This window comes from Opisthocomus hoazin, chromosome 19, assembly GCF_030867145.1.
Source record: "Opisthocomus hoazin isolate bOpiHoa1 chromosome 19, bOpiHoa1.hap1, whole genome shotgun sequence".
In the NCBI taxonomy this organism is placed as follows: Eukaryota; Metazoa; Chordata; class Aves; order Opisthocomiformes; family Opisthocomidae; genus Opisthocomus; species Opisthocomus hoazin.
This window is the reverse complement of record NC_134432.1, coordinates 12,630,469-12,652,960: the sequence shown is the minus strand read 5'-3', so window position 1 is coordinate 12,652,960 and position 22,492 is coordinate 12,630,469. Positions and strand designations below refer to the sequence as shown.

The following is a 22,492-nucleotide window of genomic DNA, read 5'->3' as shown; positions in this document are numbered from 1 at the left end:
TTCCTGCTGCACTTGAATCTCTCAAAGCCCTTAAGTATTTAAATGAAGTTATTTTACTTCAAAGCTTCTAATACTAGGCAATTATATTTCCTATATATGGCAAATAACCTTCCTTTCTAAGTCACTGATACTTTCTTTTTCCAACAATTTACATCCTCTCTTTTTCTCCCCTTTTTGTCTAGATGTACTTACATTTGCTACTGAAACATGTACTACCAAGTGAATTTGACATTACACAAGAAAGGTCAATCACATCAATGGTTAGAGGAGAAGGCATCCTCAACAGGAGCTGGAAAGAAACAGTCTTTTGTTTTACCTTGTTATTTTTCAAACAAACTAGATACAAATCTACAGTATACATTCAGCATTTTACCACTGCTTTTATTACCTCAGAATGCAAGGTAAGTTGTTGAAGAAACTGATTGAAAGAGAGTTTAATTTCATGGAAGATTCTGTAAATACCTCTTTGTCCCTTGCTGAAATTCTATTTGGTACCTGCCAAGAGTAACACTCTTCAGTCCTTCAAGCACAAACCTGGTAGGATGGAACAGTGAAGAAACCTCCCTTATGGGGCTTGCTAAACCCGAGCAATCATCCTGCTTTAAATTATGCAGTGTGGTAGTGTAAAGTGACTTGAACATAGCAGATTACCCAGCACTCAGATGCGGTGGGAGATCCCACTGATAGCTCCTACCAGGGAATGGGAAGAGCATACGATCAGAAAGCTCTGTGCTTGGGTTCTGGTCTACGAGGAGCCGCAGGCAACAGCCATTAAGTTGAAAGAACTCCTAGGGCTTCTCTAGGCAACAGCAGGTATAGTGCCAATCCCTCAGCCAGTTAAGGATTCACACTCCTAGCTGCTGTGTGTGTGTGTATCTGGTCCCAAGATTAACAACCTACCTTTGCAAGAAATAATAAAAGGAGTTCTGAACCCAGGACAGCAAACTCAGCAGCCTGTCAGCCAGAAACACAATACTGGTACAGAAAGATGGCACCTGTTATTAGACACAGCTTTTCCTAGGTGAAAACCTGGAGCTGGACATGTATTTCATTTTCCTCTGCATTTCCTGAAGGAATAATGACTTTAATTAAAACCTACCGCTTTCTCCCTGGCCTCGAGCATGTGTAGTCTCCAAGCCCTCGTTGGCATCTTTGCTTTCAGCAGCTCTCCTTGATGTTCGTGTTTTGGTTGGTAACTCTGGGGCTTGGAGGAAATTGCTCACTACACTCCTCATGCCCTTCTTTCCCAGTTCCTTCTCCACCTCTGCAATGCACAGAAGAAAAACACTACCATCAACAGAAGATAAAAACTATTGTGCTGTTCAAAGTCAATAGCGCAGAAGAAAAGCAAACAACAGAAAGCAGAGGTTCCTTGAGGTTGTTCAGCCTTTTGGCCCTTTAAAATCAGACGCACGCCCATACACAGAAAAAGCCCACATGGAAACACATCTCTGCTTTCTATGCCAGGCAGCAGGACTGAGTTTCACTGCAAAGCACCCTCTGAAAAAAGTGCAGAGTCAAGGATGCAGTTGGCCCTTCTCCCAACCCTGGAACTGCCGCTCCAAGAGGGCCCCAGACCTACCATCCGATATGCTGGATTCCTGAAACATCGTTTCAAAGGCCTGATGGATCTCAGCAAAGGAGGGTCTATCGGAAGGGCTCCACTGCCAGCCTGAAAAAACAACACCACTCAAACCTTCTCGCCAGCATTAGAGATTCAGTACACTGCACCAGGAGGAGCCAGCTACCACAGTTCCTTTTTTTATAACATGGGTGAGATAAAATAATGACATGGAAACCTCATTTGAAAGGTGCTGGGTATCTGCAACCATTACTGAGCCAAAGTAATGCTGGAAAAAAACTTCTCGCACTGTAAGTCACGTACCAAAGGCCACAGTGGACGAGTAACAGTCATTCCCTTAAGAATCCTAATGAAGCTCCTGCTTCATCCTTAGAGCGCAAAAGCTTTCTTTAACTTGTCAGGAAAAAGGAGACAAAGGAAACACTGAGCTGAGCAACAAATCTCTCCCCCAGGCCTGTGTGCTCCCAGTAGGGAGGAACGGCTGGTTTCATAGCGTGTTCATCCTCTGGGGAAGGCAGTTTTAACCAAACACTTCTACACAGCACTGCACCTTCACTGGAACCGGCAGGGGGGTTTTCGTGCCTTGCTGTATGGGGCCAGATCCTGGCACTTTTATTGCACCTCTGCAGAGCTAAAAAGCACTTTCAGGGCTGAAGAACACTTACACGCTCTCATGAGCTCATAGACTTTCTCAGGACAGCCTTCAGGGCGCTCCATACGGTAGTCTTTCTCCAACAGCTCATAGACTTGAGATAGGTCAATCCCAGGGTAAGGGGACATGCCGTAGGTCGCAATTTCCCACAGCAGAACACCAAAGGCTGCAATGGACAGAAAAAAAAAAAGGGGGAAGAAAAAAATAAATCAATAAGCTTTGTTTTCATCTTAAATTTGAGAGGATGTTTAGTGGGAGTAGTCGCTAAACAGTGCTGCACACTTAAACCAGCTCTGGGTGGCTCAGATCCCATGCTCAGCAGCAGCTTAAATGTTAAAGAAGCGTAACAAGGCTCTTCGCCAGCACAGACAAGCCTCCTGCGATATGACAGGGTAGAATTAGACTAATTTTCAATGTATCAGTTGTCTCAAACCTGAACGCCTTGAGATCCTTCAAGTCCTATTAAAGGCACAATTAAGAGACTTCACAGTGGATTAGCTGAAACCGTTTCACTGCGGCACTGCAGTCTCTCCCTCAGTTTGACAGCTCCTCTCATCTGCAGCCTCTCCCTAGAGGACTCGCACATTTTAATAGCTCAGTGTTTTTGGGGTGCCCTTGTTTAGCTGCAGCATGGTCTAGAGGGGAAACCTGGGAGGCAGTGGTGAGAGGGGAGTTTCAGCAGTTGCTACCAACAAGACAGGGTGAGGGCGAGACATTTTGGTCACAGGGAAAGCTGAAAAGGAAAAGGAAGAGTACAAAGAGGGTCCTGAAACAGGCGAGGCATTCAAGTCCCAGAAGTTGGTGGGGATGCAGGTCAGCACCAGGGTCAGGCAGCTAACCCAGGAGCTGGGCACACAGAATAGACTCAACACCAGTTCAACAACCTGCATGTAATTAGTTCGGTCACCCTATTATGTTCTTAACCTGAAGAGAAAGCGATTACAATTCTGCATAAGTAAGCAAATCACATCACATTACATGGCAACACCACCAAGGGCAATTTACATCAGACATTTCTGTGCACAATTTTCTTTGATTGCTGTCTTGAGGCAGTGAGGTGAAAGCGTCTAAACTCCGGCGTGCCCAGCAGCAGCCGTGGCCTCTGGGGATGGCCGGCTTGCTCTAATCAGATCCCAAAGTCCACTGCCCCGACTCTTTACTACGCAAGGTTACACTAACCCTTATTAAAGATACCATATACTCCTTTTGGATCTTTCTTCCTCAAGTACTCTACTATCTAAATGCAACAGGGATCCTGCAGCCACCACAGCAACACGGCAGCAGCCTTGAGACTGTGGCAGACACCCAGCAGCAGCCACCACCACCACGTGCAAGTCCAAAGCAGAAGAAACACCTTGGTCAGCAATCCCATTCTGCTTGGGAGGCTGTTCTGGGTTTTCCTCTCCCATCTGTAAAACATTTTGCATCAGACATCTACCTAAAGGTTTCTTCAGAAAAAAGCCTTTCTCTGCCCACTTTCCCCAAACCTCCAGAAAACTTCATCACTGCCTCACTACTATCTGTTGTTTTATACACAGAAGATGCTCAGGATAACATTTTCCAAGCGCCTTTGGGACCACATCCCACAAACTTCTATCTCACGTTACTGAGCACTTTTGAGAATTTGACCAACAGCTACGGCAGAGATATAAAACCCAAAGAAAGGCTGATAAGAAGTACAGTGAGATTTTCTGTGGCCAGATTTGGTAGAATGTAGCTCCACTTAGCTAAGCCTGCTCTTATCACCAGCACCTCAGGGCTCTTCAATAACCATTTGTCATCAAATTTTCCCTCTGCTTCTCCTCATCTCATTCCAAAGATTATTCTTTTAAAATGCAGAAAGACGAGCTTGGAGCTATCACTAGACAGACATAGACATATTTTTTTTTAACATAAAACGAAAAAGATTCTCACTTTCCTCCTTGAAGTAGTTAGACCGTTCCTGGCTATATAACAATATATCGCTTCATAGTCCTGTGCCAGAACTCTACCAGGGCAGTAGTATCGGTGCCCTCCAGCCCCGTTTCACATATTTCTATAAACACTACAGTATCCTTTATTTTCATACTTGCTAACGATTCAAACTTATAAAGTCGGGTCAGCATCCCCAGTGCTCCACTCAAAGACTGCCTTAGCAGAGCTTAGCTCCTGCACTCTGACAAGCTCCGAGAACAGTATGGCTCAAACCAGGGAACGTGCTCCCTCCCGAAACGTTTCACAATGTCCTCATTTCACAGCCCTGGAAAAGAAGACTATAATCTGCATTAACTTGCACATGCGAATTCTTACCCCAGACGTCAGATTTAATGGAGAACTTGTTGTAGGCCAGGCTTTCCGGCGCCGTCCACTTGATGGGGAACTTCGCTCCGGCGTGGGCAGTGTATGTGTCACCTGTCATCAGCCTGCTCAGGCCGAAGTCTGCCACCTTCACCAAGTGGTTCTCACCTACAAGGCAGTTTCTGGCAGCAAGGTCCCTAAAAACAAGAACAAAAAAAAAGGCAATGAGTAGTCTTTACCATCTCACTTCTGGTGATAGCAAGGAAACCTACTGTTCCCAAAGAAACCTGGGCCGGCGCATTATTATTTTGATCAGAGTATTACACAGAAATGATGTAGTTATACTCATACATGTAAGAGAGAAAGTTATTTTCCGTTCCAGCTTTGTAAGACTGTCATCCAAACTTTTTTTTTTTTTTAATTTGAAGTGAAAGCTTCAAGAAGCCCCCTCAGTTTCAATAAAAGCTGCCACCCTCAGGATAAAAATAATTTAAAGAAATGTCAGTGCTCAAGTTATCAATAGCTGAGCACTGAATAAACAAAGTCTCAGTGCCTCACTTCTTGCCCACCTCTCCAGCACTTCGGTCACCCCAGCCAACACCAGTCACTCTCCAGAACTCCTTTTCCAGGCCTTGCTCAAGCACCAGGTTTAGCTCCCAGCTACGCCCTTCTCCCTCCCAAGCACACCGCATTTTACAGCACAACTTCTTCACACCACGTCTTGGCCTTTTCAAACCTGTTGTAGCCTCTGCTTTCAGTGCTTACATTTTTCAAGGACTCAGCAATAAGCAAATTAAGCTTTTCCTCCACATTTTTTCAGCTGCCTCCGCCCTGGCAGGTGAGAGATGGGCACGTTGCATTTGCCACTTCCATGGCTTGAACATGCCGTTAGCACCCTCAGAAATGCTTCATGAGTATAAAAATGTAAAGCACTGAAGTACATTTCTCCTAATATTAGGTTTCATTAAAAACACTTTTGCTGATTATGTGACGTTGAACTAAAAATTGATTCTACCAGAAAGCTCGTAGTGAGATCTTTAGATATGAGGCAGACACTGCCGTTTCTTTTGCTCGGTCTGCTCAACCGGAATAAATTAAAGCAAAAGTAAGTCTTACTAAATGTCCATTAAATTTTCACAGTGTTTTTGAATACACCTTCTTATCAATGCTGATTACTACAATGTGTGTCTAAATAAAAGCTCCTCTTCATAATCAAATTCCTCCTCCTTCCTGATTCATTAAATGAGGTCACAGCCCAGCATCTGAATCCATGGATGTGAATTGTGACAACACTCTTAAAATAATTGGGTAGGTGGGTATGGGGGTGGCTGATAAGGAAAAATGCTACTATTTATTTTAGATAAATGGGTCATCAGAAATAAGAGGAAATGAAATGAAGGGGAGAGCAGACGAATGGGATTCGCACACAGCAGCTTTTAAAGTTCACTTCCTATGGGCTGAAGGGATGAAATAGTTTCAACAGAGCAAGTCAAAAGCTGGAAATTTTAATTTGCAGCATCACCATTCACTTTATTGACTGACAGAAGCATTTAAACAGGTCTTTCAGGCAGGAAAGGCAATGCGTGACTTAGAGGAGCACCTAGAACTTTACACACGATCTTCATATTTGTCTCTATGAAAAAAAACATGTGCTAATTTCATATTCCAGTTAATTGGGCAGGAAAGGTCACACTCCAGCACAGAGAGCATCTTGTATAAAGCTCAGCGACTCTCAAACCTTCGCGCAGGATGTGTCATTATATTGCTAGGAGGCCATTTCTACAGATGAAGAATGCAAAGCTCTAGCCATAATTGCAGCACACTTAAAGGTCAGAGTCTCTGAGACTTTTAAGACTGCAGAGATGCTTATTAAAGTGAATACGCAATCTGGACAATAGTGGGAAACAATGCCTACAGAGGATGGAAAAAAAAGTGAAACAAACAAGAAAGAACATGGGATAAGCAGGCACTCAGAGGATGGCTTTGCTGTGAGCACCTGCACGCATCCAGCAACATCAACTCCAGCAGTTTTTCAAGGCTATTAGCACCAAGGAAGAACAGTAGCTTATCTGGTCCATTAAGAGCCCATTAAACGTAAATGCTTCCCAACTTAAGGCCTTTGTCCAAAATATAGAAGTATTGATATGTCTTTCACCTGTGTCTACTTCAAAGGTAAGAGAAAAACACTGAGAGAAAAACAACCAGGAGACCATCCTACAGACAGGTTAATGTACTGGATCAGAGTCCAATGCAGCAGGGCACCAACTGCATCTAAGTCAATGCCGTGATAATCTGAAAGGCAGGAAAACAAATCAAGGGCTGTTTTCTGCTCGAGATTCAGGGGTGCTCCCCGTCCTTCCTACCTGTGAATGAAGTTTTTCTTCTCCAGGTACTCCATGGCCGAGGAGATCTGAGTTGCCATGTACAGTAGCACCACAGCATTCACCTCCTGCCGGTTACACTCACGCAGATAATCCAGCAGATTCCCATACGTCATGAACTCCGTAATGATGTAGAACGGAGGTTCCCGTGTGCACACCCCTAGGGACCAACAGCAAGGTAACGATGAATGTTTGCCAGTGAATCTTCAGGTTTTGTCCTCTAGGGCAATTTATACCTCTAGAAGGTAGAAATACGGGGGTCACAGAAAGAATAAGTTCTGCTTGGAACTGGTTAATAGAGGGCTTTAATTTCCTGCTTCAGGCTCTGGCAACTTAAACATTAGGGAGACGAGATCATTAAAAATCGTGTATTAGTGGTAAAAATTGTGAATTTTGCCAGACAATAAGCGTCTGTATTTAAAGCCTTGGTATGGTAAGCAGCTTATCTGCTCCTTAACATCCATATCATTGCACAAGGGTTTAGTTCAAATCCCTCTGCTTGGTATTTATCACTTACCTAATAATTGCACCAAGTTCGGATGCTTGATCTCCTTCATGACTGCGGCTTCTTTCAAGAACTCTTCCACCTCCATGGTATCCTCCTGTAGAACAATGGTAAAGCTTTGGCAAGGACAGGACGCACAACAGAGGAACAGATTTTTGTATGAGGACACAAACGGAACCACAAACTGACAACATAAGCCACCATTCTTTAAAGGTAATTTTTCCCTGTAGCACATCACAATGCCAAGGAGTTAGGGACGTTGGGGGTTTTTGTAGAATTAGAAAAACATGTATTTTTATCATTCTTATTCTAACAGAGCTTTTTGGGGCAAAAAAATCCATATCCCTTTTGTGAAGGGCCTCTCACAGGATCACTCAGGAGTTGAAAAGGAAAAATGTGCTTGTTCCCAACAGAAGAAAAGATAACGTGAAATAAAAAGTACAGAAAAGAAAAGAAACAAGAATAACATAAAAGGAAGGATACGTCACAATCAAATGCTTGAGAAGCTGCTGAAATGCGGCTCCCCAGTTTCACTGGGTAGGAGCAAGAAATCCCCCTTCAGACAGGGAGGGATGACCGGCAGCAGCCACTCCGTAACTGAAAGCCCGAGGTTTCACAGATTTCATTCCTGGCATTTAGAGCCTGACCCATGACGTAACCATTCCAGGCAGACGTGTCACTGCCTATTTGCTGAACGCCATAAAGTTGCTTGGCACAACAGAAAACCAAGGAAGATACAATCTTGCTCAAAAGATGTATTTTCTGAAGCAAATATGCCCCCAATGGCCGGAAGGTCATTTAAAAGTGGTGCAGAAATACAGATCTATTCCTAAAGCAATGTTTCTTTCTGTATCCATATTTTTTTTCATTGGTGGATTAATGTTGACAGGCTACACGGACAAAGTGTTTTAAGGAAGGATTGGAAAGGATTTACTGCTGCTGGTGAGAATGATAACAGTGGGCTGCCGCTGTAGGATCCAGCCAGCTCTCTGCCTTGCAGTTAGCAAGAAGAACCTTTTTCAAACAGTTTCATTCCATCATTTACTATTCGTTGCCAATTAGCTTGATTGGCAGCTGTGATTTGCTGAACACACTCTGTCAAAACTAATAGCCCAAAGGTCCTCGCGAGCAGAACCTTAAACTGTTTTCTTTGGCAAAGGAAACTGGGTTAACAATCCAGGTGGCAAAATCACCCTAAATACGCATTTATCTTATGCATGCCACACAAAGTCTGAAAGGCTGCTCCTCTGCATAGCTCTTCCACGGTTTCAGACCTCTTACCTCTCGGTGACCAAATTCCCAGGAAGGATACATACAGAGAACTACTGTAACGACCTCTCTGAAAACCTGAGCTCACGCAAAGGACCAAGCTTAACCAGCTCCCATCTTCCACTGTACAAAACGGCGGAAGAAATGAAACAGCTCTGGCTATACAGCATTTTCCTAGCAGAGCACAGGACCATGCCATGGCATTAAAGGACACCAGGGTCGTATGTTGACCAATTAAACCACAGGTTTCTCTGCTGGGGAAAATATAAAGGAAAAAAGAAAAAAAAAAGAAGAGGCAGTCCTAATGGATGCAGACTAGAGGTGTGCAGAGAGAAATGTGTGGAGATGTCCAGCACACAACAGCTCAGCCTTTAAATGGCCCTCCCGGGGACCAAGCTGTAGCCACGGTCACAGCAGGCGGCAGTCGATCGGACGCTACGCAGGTCACAGAGCTCCGCTCCCGGTTACGGCAGCCACTGCCTACCTTGTGCCCCCCTCCATCACCGCTGGGTGTAAGAACACAAATTCGGAGAACGTTGTGCTACAACAGACTGTTCTAAATACTGATGTGTCCTGTGCAATGCACTGAGCTACCAATGGAATATTGTAATGGGAAACATCCAAGCGCCCAGACATCGTCTAGCACTTCCCAGTTAAACACAACCGAGGAACACTGTGTGCTGCTTCGATTGCCTTCTTGCGTGATCCAGAGTTTTGCGCCAGCTACGAGCTACATTTAGACACTTGATAGAAAACCGAACAACAAACGGGTGTTTGTAAGCATCGCTATTCAGAAAGAAGCTGGAGCGATTTTTTTTTTCCTCCTTTACTTTTCCCTCCCCTTTATCTTTCTTATAGAGATATCTGGAAGAGATGGGGAAGGAACACAAAGAGCCATATAAACTTTTGAAAAATATTCTCTCAGAGGAAAATAAAGTGAGTCATTTGAACATTTGTGCAGAAGCTGTGGAGGGCTTGTTTTCCCCAGTAGAACTGGGATATAAATGCAATTTAAAAATGTTTCCCAAAACTTTGAAGAAAGCTATAATCCCACCTGTCAGGCAGCAGACTGATGGATTTAAGGAAGGTGGATTATAAATTTGCTTTTAAGGATGGTTTTAGTGTGCATAATTGTAGGTTGAAGCGTTTCTCAACTCTTCCTGGTTATTCTTACATTCCCCAGTGGAACACGCTGCTCCATGCTACATTATGAACCACTTTTAGTCATGTTTCATTAAATATTTATTTGCTATATTTGAAATAGTCTATATTAAGGTTTCTTCTTATGAACAAACAGATTTTATGGAATAACACACAATTTGCCTTTGCTGACGGGCTTTAGAGAGAAGAGAGGAAAAGCAACAACCGCAGCTTGGAGCAAAACGAGGAGCCTGCAGACGCCGGGCATCCTCTCGCCGCAGCCAGCAGCGGGAAAGGAGCGGGTGCAGCAGGCTGCTCCGGGAGACCAGCGGCTCCGCTCCTCACCGTGCGCCGGCGGAGCCCCAGCGAGCCCCGCACCGGCGGCACCCCGGGGGGGGCCGGAGCCGGTGGAGCCCCGCGGAGCCCCGCAGAGCCCCGCGCAGCCCCGAGCCGGTGGAGGCCCGCGGAGCCCCGGGTGAGCCCCGAGCCGGTGGAGCCCCGCCGAGCCCCGTGCAGCCCCGCCCGCGCCGCTAGGTGTCGCTCGCCCCCCGCGCTGCCGGCCCGGGCTCCGGGCGCGGCCCCGGGACCCCCGAGCACGGAGCGGGCAGCACCACCACCACCACCAGCCCTCCCGCAGCCTCGGCAGCCCAGGAACAGGCGCTGCTCGGCCAGCCAGGAAGAAACGTGTCCCCCAAAGCAAGGAGACGGCCCTCCCCCGGCACTAAGGCCTCTGCACAGCGCTCTCCGCTTCAAAATTTCCATTGCAAAAAAACCCCAAAAGAAAGAAACCAAAAGCCCGTTTCTGTTTGTCTCTGCGGGGCCAATCCCCCTTCGGGGAGGGAGCCCGTGGTGTCAAGTTCGCATAAACTCGGATGAAGCAACCAAATGCAATGTGCGCGGATGGTGCCAGCAGATCTCAAGATGTTTCTGTAAACACCAATGAACTAAGCAATGACCTTCTGAACTCCCAGAGCATTATGTGCATTTCAAGAGGCAAGGAAACCGAGACACAGGAATCGGGGAGCAGAGCCAGAAACAGAACTGATTATCCAGTTCTTCATTAAAGCCATTTACAAGTTTTAATATATTTTAGCTTGGATACTCTTTTTCCTCCTCTTTTATCTTTTGATAAGAAGCAGCTGTGAACAATGGCTTAAGACTTCCAGGTACAGAGGGAGCATCTCCTTTGGGAAAGATGCCACATAAGACAGAAAATCAAAACACGTAACGCCTCCCTAAAGCACAGCCTTCGAATTTGATCTTGACTGACTCACAACACACAATTTTCCTTCACACACCAGCTCGTGTTCATGTGTTCATCCTTGAACAGCTCACCTTTGCCACACCCTGAATGCAAGACACCACAGCACCATTTACTTTTCTAAGGTTTAATCCGTTCTAAAGTAATAATTGCGCTGTTAACGTCCTCCTTTGTTTAGACACAAGTGCTTCAGGTATCGCATAAACCATAACAGGATTAAGCTCTTTCAAAAATACTCTGTTCCAAGCCTACAGCACACAAAGGAGGGGCCATCACCAACCTAAACTGTCTAACCAGGGCTGAGGGCAGGCAGGCAGCCTGAACTCGACTCCTGCTGAAAGGAGATGAACGGGAGTGCCCAGAGACTTGAGTCCTACCTTTAGCGTCTTCACAGCCACGGTAAGGTTGTACTTCTTCCAGACTCCCTCGTACACCTCTCCATACTGCCCTCCACCCAGCTTGTGCTTCATCGTGATGTCAGTTCGCTCTATCTCCCACTTGTCGTAGTTGGGGGACACGCCATAGATAGTGGGCTTATTGCGCTTGGGCGCCGGGTAGTGCAAAGTGGTGATGAGCCCATCTGCGACGGTTGAATGGTGATGGACCAACTCTGCTAAGGTGTTGAAGCGGCTCTCTGAAGAGACATACAGCTAGGGAACAAAGAGAAAGAGAAAGCTCGTTCACATAACACACGTGGGAGCATTCAGACGTAGAAATGACATTATCAAATTGTGAAAGCAAAGGGTTGCATCACTTCTACCCAACCTGCAGCACTCTGAGCTCCACCAGCTCTGTAACTAGTTCTCAGAAGCTGAGACCTGAGAACTATCAACACTTACATGGGAAATGCAAAGATTCAGGAGAAAATACATGCACTTTGCTGAAACAATATAGAAATAAGGACTGCAAATAGCACTGGATTGGCATGCTGTTGCTTGAAATGTCTTTTTTCAAAAGGCTGGTCAGTAGAGGTTGTGGGATATTTCCTGGAGAGTAGACGTCTGTCAGCCTTGGTGTATTGGTTCCCTTGTTACTATTCGTGTTACATCTTCACCTGCCTCACTCCTCCTTGAAGCGTCACTAGCAAACTGGTGGCTCCCCTGCCTTCCTGCATGGTACTTTGTATGAAGTTCAGCAGCTCATCTGCTCCGTTCTTGTGATGGGCATTGACCAATAACACAGAAGTAAACTCATTACCACTGAACGAGAACCTGCTGTGAGGCAAGATAACCCATATTTGTTACCTTTTTAACATTTATACAGAAGGCCCATTTTAAGCCTAAAAGCCTACTACAGGTAACGGACAAGTGACTTCCTACCACCAGAGCTTTCTATTTCCAGTTTTCACACTCAAACCCAGTCTTCTGCTAGGCAAAGTGACAAATGCTAAAAATTTAATTTTTAAAAAAATTATGCTGATAACACCCGGAGGCGAGGGAGAAATCTTTGTATCAAAGTGCAACAGCCTATGCTGGATGCAGCACACGGAAGATGGAAGAGCTCCATTTCTCATCAAAGCCCCAGGTCTGACAAGGGACAGCCTCGCAGGGAGAGCAGCGCCGTGTCGGCCTCCCAGACTTCTGCCCAGTCCACAGACTGTGCGACGAGTGCGACGCGCTGGTCCTGCTGTGCACCTTACATGCCAACAGCTATGATCAAACTTCCCAAATGCTTCTGACTTGCTGGATACGCACTCAACAGTTTGTGCGTGTGCAGTGGCCATCTGTCTGGGATTTCGGGAGGCTGGGAAGTTGGCGGGGCTGCCAGGCATCCAAAAATCCCAGACTTAGGGACAAACTCTGCTTCCTCCACCTAGACAGAATTTTTGGATGGAAAAAGAAAACGCATCTGTGAAGCTCCAGCAATAAGCGAATATGTCCAACAGAAAAGGACGATGCATTTGCAAAAGAAAAAGAAAAAAGTTTGCAGGGAAGATTAAAACACCCTCAAACTTGAGTAGAGGGTTCGCACTACAGACTGGCAATTTCTATGTGGATGCTCCTCCTTTGCAGGCACCTGTTTACTATAGCAAACCCAAGACGAGAATGAGAGGCATTGGAGAAGACCAAATATTCTGCAGAATATGAAAGCACAGAAACTACATATAAGAAAAGGTGACTGAAAAGAGAAGCTGTATTATCCACGGAAGTCAGGGTGACCGACAAAAGTCCTCTCCCCCTCAGCATCCTGCTGGCCCATCTGTGCATGTCATGGACTAACTTGAAAGAGATGCAGAAAGATCAAGTGTTCAGCTCAGGAACAGAGCATAACCCAAACAGGGAAAGCCACACACAGACGTGAACGACCCCACGGATCACTCACAGACAGGTTTGACTACTGCAAGGTGCAGGGTGCCATTGGCTTTCACGCTATGGCCTTTGTAACAGAATGACGACCCTGTAGGGCTTCTGGGAAGCGAATGTCATATAGCATTGGCATCCAAAAAAGGCAGCTATGCTATAAAAACCTACCTTTCCAGTGTTGGGAATTCATAACTCACGGTTAAAATAGCATTTCCTCCGGTGGCAATAGCACCTGGGCTGGGGGGAGTGGGAGAAGATGCACACAGTGGCCAACCTGTCTGTAAGCCGCTGGAACAAAAACCACGCCATTAACTACCCTGGAGACAACTAATAGACTTTTGGGGATGCACATGGGCATTCAGAGTAGAAGGTTTTACACACTGGGTTGGAGAAAGTCACTTTAGCTCCACTCTGGTTCTTCTTTTGCTACAGTTGCTGATAACAAAACTGCTGTGGAAACTTTATCTCTAAAAAATAAAGGCATCCTCCTGAGAAGCACGTTCTCAAACTTCCACCAAAACGAGTGGGATATTCTTTTGGTAAAGTAATTGGACCGAACCTCAAATAAAACCCCACAAAACATACAAAAAAAACCAACCAAACACCTTCATGGTCAAAGAGGTAAAATCACCTTGAAAACCGATGTTCTGAGAACAGAAAAGTGACAACATAAGACAGGCTTTTGCAGCTGCATGGCTTAGACCACCAAGCATTAGGCAGTGCAACCACAATTTTAAAAAAGGCAAGTTCCTGTCTGGGAACAACTTGCAGTACTAGCAGTGGTACTAGCAGTTCACATGTTACACTGAGGACTAAAATATAATGGTATGGATGTAGAAAATTACGCTGAAGTCCACGATCACTTGGAAGTATTAGAGAATTATGGAGAAGGAAGCTGCCCACGTCTTTATGATGGCTTATATCTCACGATCTCAAAATCTCATGGAAGTTAGAGATACCTGTATTTTGTGTGAGATTATACGATCTCGTTACAGAGAGATAACGAAGTTAAATGGTCAAAGGTTTCACAGACAGCAGGATGAGGAACAGAACTCAGGATCACGCTGTCCAGGCCACAGGACAACACTCTTTGCCTTAACACACATGAATTTTTCCATTTACACTAAAAAAAAAAAACAGAACCAGCCACTAAATGGGCTCATTCTGTAGGCAGAGGTTTTCTAACTTCTCAGTGATTACACCTTGACACTGACTCCTGAAGGCTTCACTTTCCATCAGCACTACTGGAAATCAGAGTTAGGCTGTGTTTAACTCTGCGTGTGGAATTCGAAGCATGTATCGCAAGGAGACGAAGCAAGGAGCAGCTATGAACGGCACGCTGCCGACGCAGCCCAGCGAGCCGCACACGCGCTCTGGCTGCTCCCTGCAGCCTCCCTTCTCCACTGACCCCGACCACCAAGCCTGAGCTCAAGCTGCTCGCTGGATGATTTCCCCCAAGAAAACCATCCGGTGCTGCTACCTGTACTCGTACAGAGGTAACAGCCTCAGCGACCCTGCACCGCGTGACGTTACGTAGGGACTCACACCGTTTGTGTCCTGGCTATGTTGTTGACATGTTATTTGGGCCATTTTTGTATATCATCAGTCAAACTCTAACCCCAGTCCTGTTCCAAGGGGCTCTGCTTGTACAAGTTTGCTACTCACCTGCAGTTTCTGTCACCAGACCACATCTTTTTCTTGGCTACTGTATTTTCTAAGGGTGGTTAAATCGGCCCATGCTAACCTCCAACACAGCCTTAACCTGACAGGATTTCCCCCTCCCCAGTCAGCACAGAAAATTGAACATCCACGCAAAAAAATCCACGAAGATCCACGATAAAAGGAGCGAGTCTGCATCCAGTTCAGCCACTGGAGGCTCCAAGAGACTCAAGCAGGACACCCGTCCTGTGTCCTTAATGCTGAGGACAGCAGGATTTGAAGAACTGGCTGGACAACGCTGTTTATTCAGTTGGGTTACTCAATAGGAGGCTTTGCCTCAAGTGCTATCAAGTCAGGAAAACCAAGTCCTCTGTACCACGGAAGTGGTTTACCAGATGACTAGCTGCACAGTGCCAGCCAAATCAAGAAAGGTCACTTTTAATGCCTTCCTTCAAAAGAAACCAAAACACAAACACCAAAAAAAACCCACAAAAAAGCCCCCAACAAAACATTCAAAGGTGGTCCAGAAGAATCTGATCCATTAAACTTGGAAATAAAGCCAAAATTGCCTGAGGATTTTTTTTTCCGGTTGTGAACCCCAGTGCATCAGTATGAACCGTGCTAAAATTAGGACATACACATCTCTGATCTCTTCCCAGTCCTTTCAGTTTTCCCCCAGGAAAATGCCTGGGTAAGGCTGTGCGACACACAGCACACCTCCCCACCGAGCAGTAGCTGCTCTACGTGTTTCTCCAATACCTCTTTCTCCTGATAGCGTGTTCTCTCAGTCACAGGATATGATCCCACCAAAGCCATTCATCCTTACTACAGCACTTGCAGATATTAAATTCCCCGGACAGGCTGACTAATGATACAGCAGGCTGGGAAGGCCCCAGGTGCTCAGGGAGCTGAAGGTAAGAGCTTTCCTTCAGCAGAGCCAGGCTCTGCTGCGAAGTGGGTAATAGAGCGCGACACGAGCAGCTCAGAGTGGGAGACCTGCTCCAGCAGTCTCCATTCTGCAGAGGGAAAAGCGGGGATATTAGCAGTTTCTCTTCCTAGCTCCGCAGCTTTGACAGCAGGGACAGGGTGCTGGGAGAGCGCGGCGTCCCCCAGCCCAGCAGCAGCAGAGCGGGCAGCACACCTCTTGCTAAGCTGTCGCAATTCACTGCCCAGCTCATTAACACAAATCGAAACTGATGTGGTTTAACAGACCAGGCTGCAAACTGCAGCGCCTGATGCGTGGACGTGGCAAACAGCCCCTTCTGCAGGGGTGCTGGCTCTCGGCATGGCAACGGGGAGGACTGCAGCTACCTCTTCGCTTGCCCCCGCACCAGCAGCCAAAGCTCAGGAGCCACGGCTCCTGGTCACTGCCACTGCTTGATTTTGTATTTCCAGCCACCACCAGCTGCAGACCTGCTTTGGTGAATTGTGCTGACCTGCACCTTTTCTCAAAAACATCAATTCAAGCAACTTTGTGGAAAATGGACAGTTAACCTGGCTAATACAGACCTGAACGGATTGCTGTAGCTCTGCAGAACTGTTTTTTTGGGTTAAAAACAGCACTGCTGGGATGAAAGCCTTCATATGCCAAAGCCTTTCACAGCTAAAATGGAGAACATGTGCTATCGCATGATGGACACATGCTTATTTACACCAGCTGAAGGAGGCCTGGGTTCAAAATGTTCATGTGAACATTGCTCATCTGCCAGCATCAATGTGAACTGAAGGAATGTCAACTACTGAGACAGAAGGAGGAATAATATTCCCGATTGCCATGTAATCCTCCAAGTATGCTGCACGTCAGCATTTCCCAGTGCCGATTTTGACCACAGAGTGTCTACACGGGAGGAAAAAGGAAGAATCAAAGTGCCATAACTTGAAAATATCTTGCCTTAAATAACATGGTCAGAATTGTCTCAATTACAATCTGTGTGCTAAAGCAGACAAAAAGTATTTCATTACAGAATAAAATCTGTTTTTCTTATTAAAGGTTTTAGAGTGATGAGTCTGCTAAATAGGAAACACCATGGTTCCCTACGCTTTCACACTAAAGATTTTGATTTTTGATTTTGCTGTCAGCATTGCTGTAAGAAGAATACAGCTCTTGCAGGACAAAGGAAAATTGGCCACGGTGGGCCACTACCATACTTGATTTTTTAAAAACTTTTTTCTTTTAAAGTACTTTAATGGCACAGAATCTGTCATCTACTAGACACTGGCAAGAAGAGCTTCAGCAGCCACGCTCCAGATCCACACTTCAGCTTCTGCACAGGATCTAAAGAGACACTGCTTAAAATAGATTTGTTAAAAACAAGATTTTCTGAAATCCAATGCCAGTTGAAATGTTTCCATGAAATTTAAACAAAAAATCTGTGGAAAACTACACTTTTATGCTAACATTTCTCTTCAGCATCCACAAAGCACGGCATTGCAACACTGCTACAGCACACAACGATCTAGGAAAACAAAATATTAAGAAACTAGAGACTGGGCCCATATAAAAGTTAAAGTGCCTACCCGCCTCCAATGATCACGCTGAAATACTGTAGAGAAATCAAAACAGTAGTTACAAATACTGCAAAATAGCTCAAAAAGCATTCTGTCCCCAACATTTACAGGATTATTAGCAACAGGCACTGACTTTTCTGATTTGGCAGTTAAAGAGATTATCTTTTGAACATATGGGACAAGAATTCATCATTAACGGGATATTCTGAGGATATCTATTACACTCAGCTCTGAGGTAACCAGTGTCTCCTACCTTGAAGCGTTTTGCTCCTGAGCTGTACTATACCTCACCAGAAGTCTGCTAAAGGAGTAAATCTGCTTTGTCACTGACGTGACAGCCACAGTTCATCGTAACTACAGATAAGGAACATTGTGAGCAGGGTTCAGAACTGCTCCAATTCATTTGCTACTACCTGACCTTGTACAGTCAGTGGACAAAGTAAGGTTTTCTTTCATGGTGTGGATAGCCTGCAGCCTACCTTTCCGTCGGATGCAGTGTTTATTCTGTAGTGGTACACCCTTCCTTCGTATCGCAGTGAAATAGATCTCTGTCCTGGACTGCTCTCACTCTCTCGCACAAGAAAGCTGCCGTTGATGCCGCTACTCAGAAGGTACTCAGCAGCGTTACGTGACACCGGTCCATGATACCAGGAATGCTTCTCCAAACTATTCACTGGGGTGATGTAGTTGCTGGGTACCCAGCCTTGTCCATTTTTCGTTTGGGCTTCGCACCATTCCCCATTATGATTGTAGCCCAGGACACGGAGCTTTTCACCTTAGCGCAAGAAGAAAATACATTTAGACATGGCAAACCTGGGAGCTGAGGACAAAGACAGTTCTTTCAGGCTAACAGATCATTAAATAATCTCCTGTAAGAATAGGTATCTGACTGAGCAGGGAGCATGTGTGTTTCTTTAAGCTTGAGTGGACCTCTCAAAGCCAAATAAAGTCATATGCATGCTTCAGGAGTTTGTTAGGCTCTCGTGTAGTTCTGCACCAGCTCTGATACTGCTTGAGCTTAAAAAATGAATCCAGCAAATTTTATTTGAACTGAGCTAGCTTGAGGGGGCTAGGAGAGAACAGGAGTGGATAAACGATAAAAAAAATAATTTCCATTAGCAAGGTAAGCTGATGTGACTTCGAGTACACATAAGGAACAGAAGGACTGAGTAAGAAAACACTGTATCTATGCAGTCATTTTTCATACAGTGACTGTGTTTTGGAGAACTATGAAAACGATAAGAGGCCAGCCTCTAGAATCAGCTCAGTTTAATTTCTCAGTTCAAATTCTTGCTCCTAATGGAGACCTTAGTTTTGGCAAACAGTTTCTCGCCCAATGCAAAAGTTTCAGACAGTTTTAACCTTTTAAAAGGTTACCACTTTGTGAAATATTTGTTTAAGAAGAATTCCCACAGTAAAAAAAATTCCATAGGGTTTAGTGTATAACTCAGTTATTCCACCACGACTTTTCTTTCTACGCCTTCTCACACACTGCCACTACTGCTCTGCCCAACTGTCTTACCTTTAGTTATGCTGAGAGTGTTGTCCCCACTCGCCACAAAATCATACAGTGCAACAAAGAGATGGGGGTCATTTTCACTAGGACAGGACAGAAGGTTTTCCTTGGAGTTCCAGCGAGCTGCTTCGCTCAGACCCTGGGGCTCAAAGTCCGATGCTACTGGCCTCTGAAGGGCTTCTGGAGAAGGAAGAGGGGGGGGGGGGGGGGAAATTAGGTTCATTGTTCTTGATAAAAGCCATCTGGTTAACCCACGCACTCTGATTTTCTAATTTGCATTGTTTCGTGACATGTGTGCACCTCATGCATCAGAGACAGATAAGGACAGCTCTTTGATGCAGATCTTCTGCCACATAGGCAGGACACCCTCGTCCCAGAGCTGTCCCCCCGCCTGCCCCGAGCCCCCAGCTCCTGCCTCCCACAGCACGCAGGAGAGGGAGAGCCCCTCTCCCTCCCCCCAGTAAATGCTGCTCACGTAGGCTGTTTGCTGCTTGTAAATCCTTTGGCTCATGTGAAACTGTTGGAATGGTTAGATTTTAAAACAAACCCAAAACCTTTACAAGGTAAATCCCTTAATTATCCTATAAATGAAATGCCCAGAATGTGCAGCACAGAAAGCCAGGCAGGGAGAGATTTGTAAGACGTGGTATTTAAGAATGAGATACGTACTTCTGTTGTTCATAGTATTTTTAATCATTTCTCTTCTTATTTGAGTACAAGGCTGTGCCTTTTTGCTACCCTCTCTCCTGCTTGTTGCCCTTGAAACCAGAGCACAGTGGTGAGCATACTTTGCACAATGAGCTTTCCACATTTTTAGGAGCCCTGAAACACCTCCAGAAAAAGAGATTCCTAAACACTGAGCTTCACAGGTGAGTAAAAGCCAACTACCAAAGTCTTCTGTACACTGAAGCACATTCGGCGCCTAATATTCAGTATCAGGCAAGTCCAAGCACACTGGGGAATTTCATTGAAGTCGCTCCTGCAAACCCTCTGCTCTGGACCATGATCCAAGAGTTTGGGGCAGTGATGCTCCAGGCAGTTGTGCCCCCTCACTCCAACGTGCCACCCCCAGCTGCGCTGGCATCCCCGTGGGTGACAGCACTGGCACAAAGCCAGGACAATGAGTTGTGAAAACCTTGTTCTTTGAAGGGTTATTTTCCATCTGGACGAGGTCGTTGAGCGAGGTCACAGCACGGCGCGCACAAACCATCACGTCAGTGCGGCTACGGCGTCAGGAAACACTATCACACCTTGCGCCACGGAACTGCTCCTCATTTACTGAGCATCAGCCCCCGCCTGCTCCCCCCGCTCCCTGCCGAATCCCTCTTCTGCGCAGGCAAACGCAGCAGGGCTTTGGAGGCAGGAACCCCAGGCCAAGTGTCTTCTACATTACCAGGTCACCTGGGAGCACAGTTCCCTCTTTACACTCGTCATACTCACTAGCAAGGGGCTGCTGTGTAGATGCAATCACACCAAAATAAGCTTTTAACACTATTGCTTGTTTGGTCTGGAAATCCAGTATAAGCTGCACAGTAAACCAATGAAGAACTGATACGATCGAAACCAGAAAACATATGGAAGTCAAGAGTGGGTTGGGACAGGTCCAAAATACATTTCCCAATGGGGAAATCTCATTATTTTCTAAGCTTTGGTGGTGAAAGTGCCACTATTCATGCACAGACAGTCTGGCGTCCTCGACGTGTGGGTCAGATCACCACCAGCAAAGGCTTTCTGGGTGATTATTTATGAACACGAGTTCTACTGTATTCTTTGGAAAAGGTAAGATCATGCATGTGGGCAGAGAGCAAAACAGTAAGTATACACACTGTTGTGCCTGTTTTCCTAGCCAAACCATATCTGCAGGGAGATGTATTTTTATAGTGAATCAGGGAAGCCAAATAATTCTGCTTTCTAAACGATTCCACTGGCCATACCACAGTCAGAAAAGGTGGTGGTGTGTTATTTTTTTAAAGTACCTTGATATCCTTGCTTCCCCCTCCTGTTTCCTGCAGGAGAAGACATTTTAATAGCCTGGGTTTGCTTCAAGAGGGACAATGAGAAAAGAAACAGAAAATCCACTTTCAGAAAATTAAGCTGTAATTATTTTACCATGAAAACGCTTTGATCCTGTCAAGCCCATTAAGCTCCCTTATCAAACACAGGGCGCTGCAGTGACTGGAGATACTCCAAGGAGTTACACCATCAGTAAACACCTGGAACAGACAGACAGCAGAGAGCTGCAAGTAGCAGACACACAACCTCAGCGAGCAGCGACGCCGTGAAGCTCTCCCCCAAATATGGTACAAACCAGTACATGCTGCATGGTGGGGCGGACCATAACCTCCGTTAGGAAGGAAAACGCCTGCCCCGTGGGGGACTGATTCAACAGGAAGGCAGGAAATCCAAGGCAGGCTCCCCTCCAACTCCGGCGCGATCGCAGCCCAGCGAAGGACGGCTCATGCACAGCCACGGATGGGGATGCAGGAGGAAAGCCAAGCGCTCTGCAAGAATCCCTCCCTCATGCCCAGGCCGCGGCGATGCTGGGACTGACTCATTACACGCGGATGCCAAGGTATGCGCTTCGATTCAGACCGTGAGACAACGCTGTGTCAAACACCGAAAACACCCACGAGCTGCGGTGCGAAAGTCAAGGCAGGCTGGTTTAACTCGATGACATTCCTACAAACACTGACTCAGTGATAACTGCCTGCAAGCCCAGGGGCCGGCAAGAGCAAGGGCCGTTAAATAAATGTATGAGAATGTGCTAAGCTGGAAAACCATCCAAGCCCCCCAGTGCACACACAGGATGCTGTGCACAGATGGGCTCGTACCCTCTGTGTCCTCCAAGCCGACTCCCCCCGCCCAGAATCACAGGATCACAGCATGGTGGGGGCTGGAAGGGACCTCTGTGGGTCACCCAGTCCAACCCCCCTGCCGAAGCAGGGTCACCCAGAGCAGGCTGCACAGGACCTTGTCCAGGCGGGTCTTGAATATCTCCAGAGAAGGAGACTCCACAACCTCCCTGGGCAGCCTGGGCCAGGGCTCCGGCACCCTCAGAGGGAAGAAGTTCTTCCTCATGTTCAGCTGGAGCTTCCTGTGCTTCAGTTTGTGCCCATTGCCCCTTGTCCTGTCGCTGGGCACCACTGGAAAGAGTCTGTCCCCATCCTCCTGACACCCACCCTTCAGATATTTATAAGCATTTCTAAGGTCCCCTCTCAGCCTTCTCTTCTCCAGGCTGAACAAGCCCAGCTCCCTCAGCCTTTCCTCGTAGGAGAGATGCTCCAGGCCCCTCATCAACCTGACGGAGACACACGCTGCGTCCGGGACAGCACGACGTGGAGATGCAAGACCCAGCTCTGGGGCTGGAGTAGGGCTGGCGTTTCCAGAAGCGAGGAACCCCAGGTTAAGAACTGGGGTAGGGAAGGCAGCAAATGAAGGA

The 22,492-nt window shown here is 46.3% G+C and overlaps 1 protein-coding gene across 3 annotated transcripts in view; it reads right to left on the bottom strand.

The window, feature by feature from the left end:
* ABL1 (ABL proto-oncogene 1, non-receptor tyrosine kinase) overlaps positions 1-22,492 on the bottom strand; it is an 82,931-nt gene that overhangs the window by 5,073 nt on the left and 55,366 nt on the right. For 2 of the 3 annotated variants that reach the window (XM_009934305.2, XM_075439297.1), the window contains exons 2-10: positions 19,060-19,233; positions 18,017-18,312; positions 11,445-11,717; positions 7,410-7,494; positions 6,875-7,052; positions 4,524-4,708; positions 2,248-2,400; positions 1,583-1,672; positions 1,100-1,264 (exon numbers count right to left, since the gene is read on the bottom strand). In XM_009934305.2, coding sequence (XP_009932607.2) covers positions 1,100-1,264; positions 1,583-1,672; positions 2,248-2,400; positions 4,524-4,708; positions 6,875-7,052; positions 7,410-7,494; positions 11,445-11,717; positions 18,017-18,312; positions 19,060-19,233 — 1,599 coding nt within the window. Of the gene's footprint in view, positions 1-1,099; positions 1,265-1,582; positions 1,673-2,247; positions 2,401-4,523; positions 4,709-6,874; positions 7,053-7,409; positions 7,495-11,444; positions 11,718-17,546; positions 17,645-18,016; positions 18,313-19,059; positions 19,234-22,492 lie in introns of those variants that run through there. The other variant, XM_075439298.1, reaches the window with a different exon arrangement.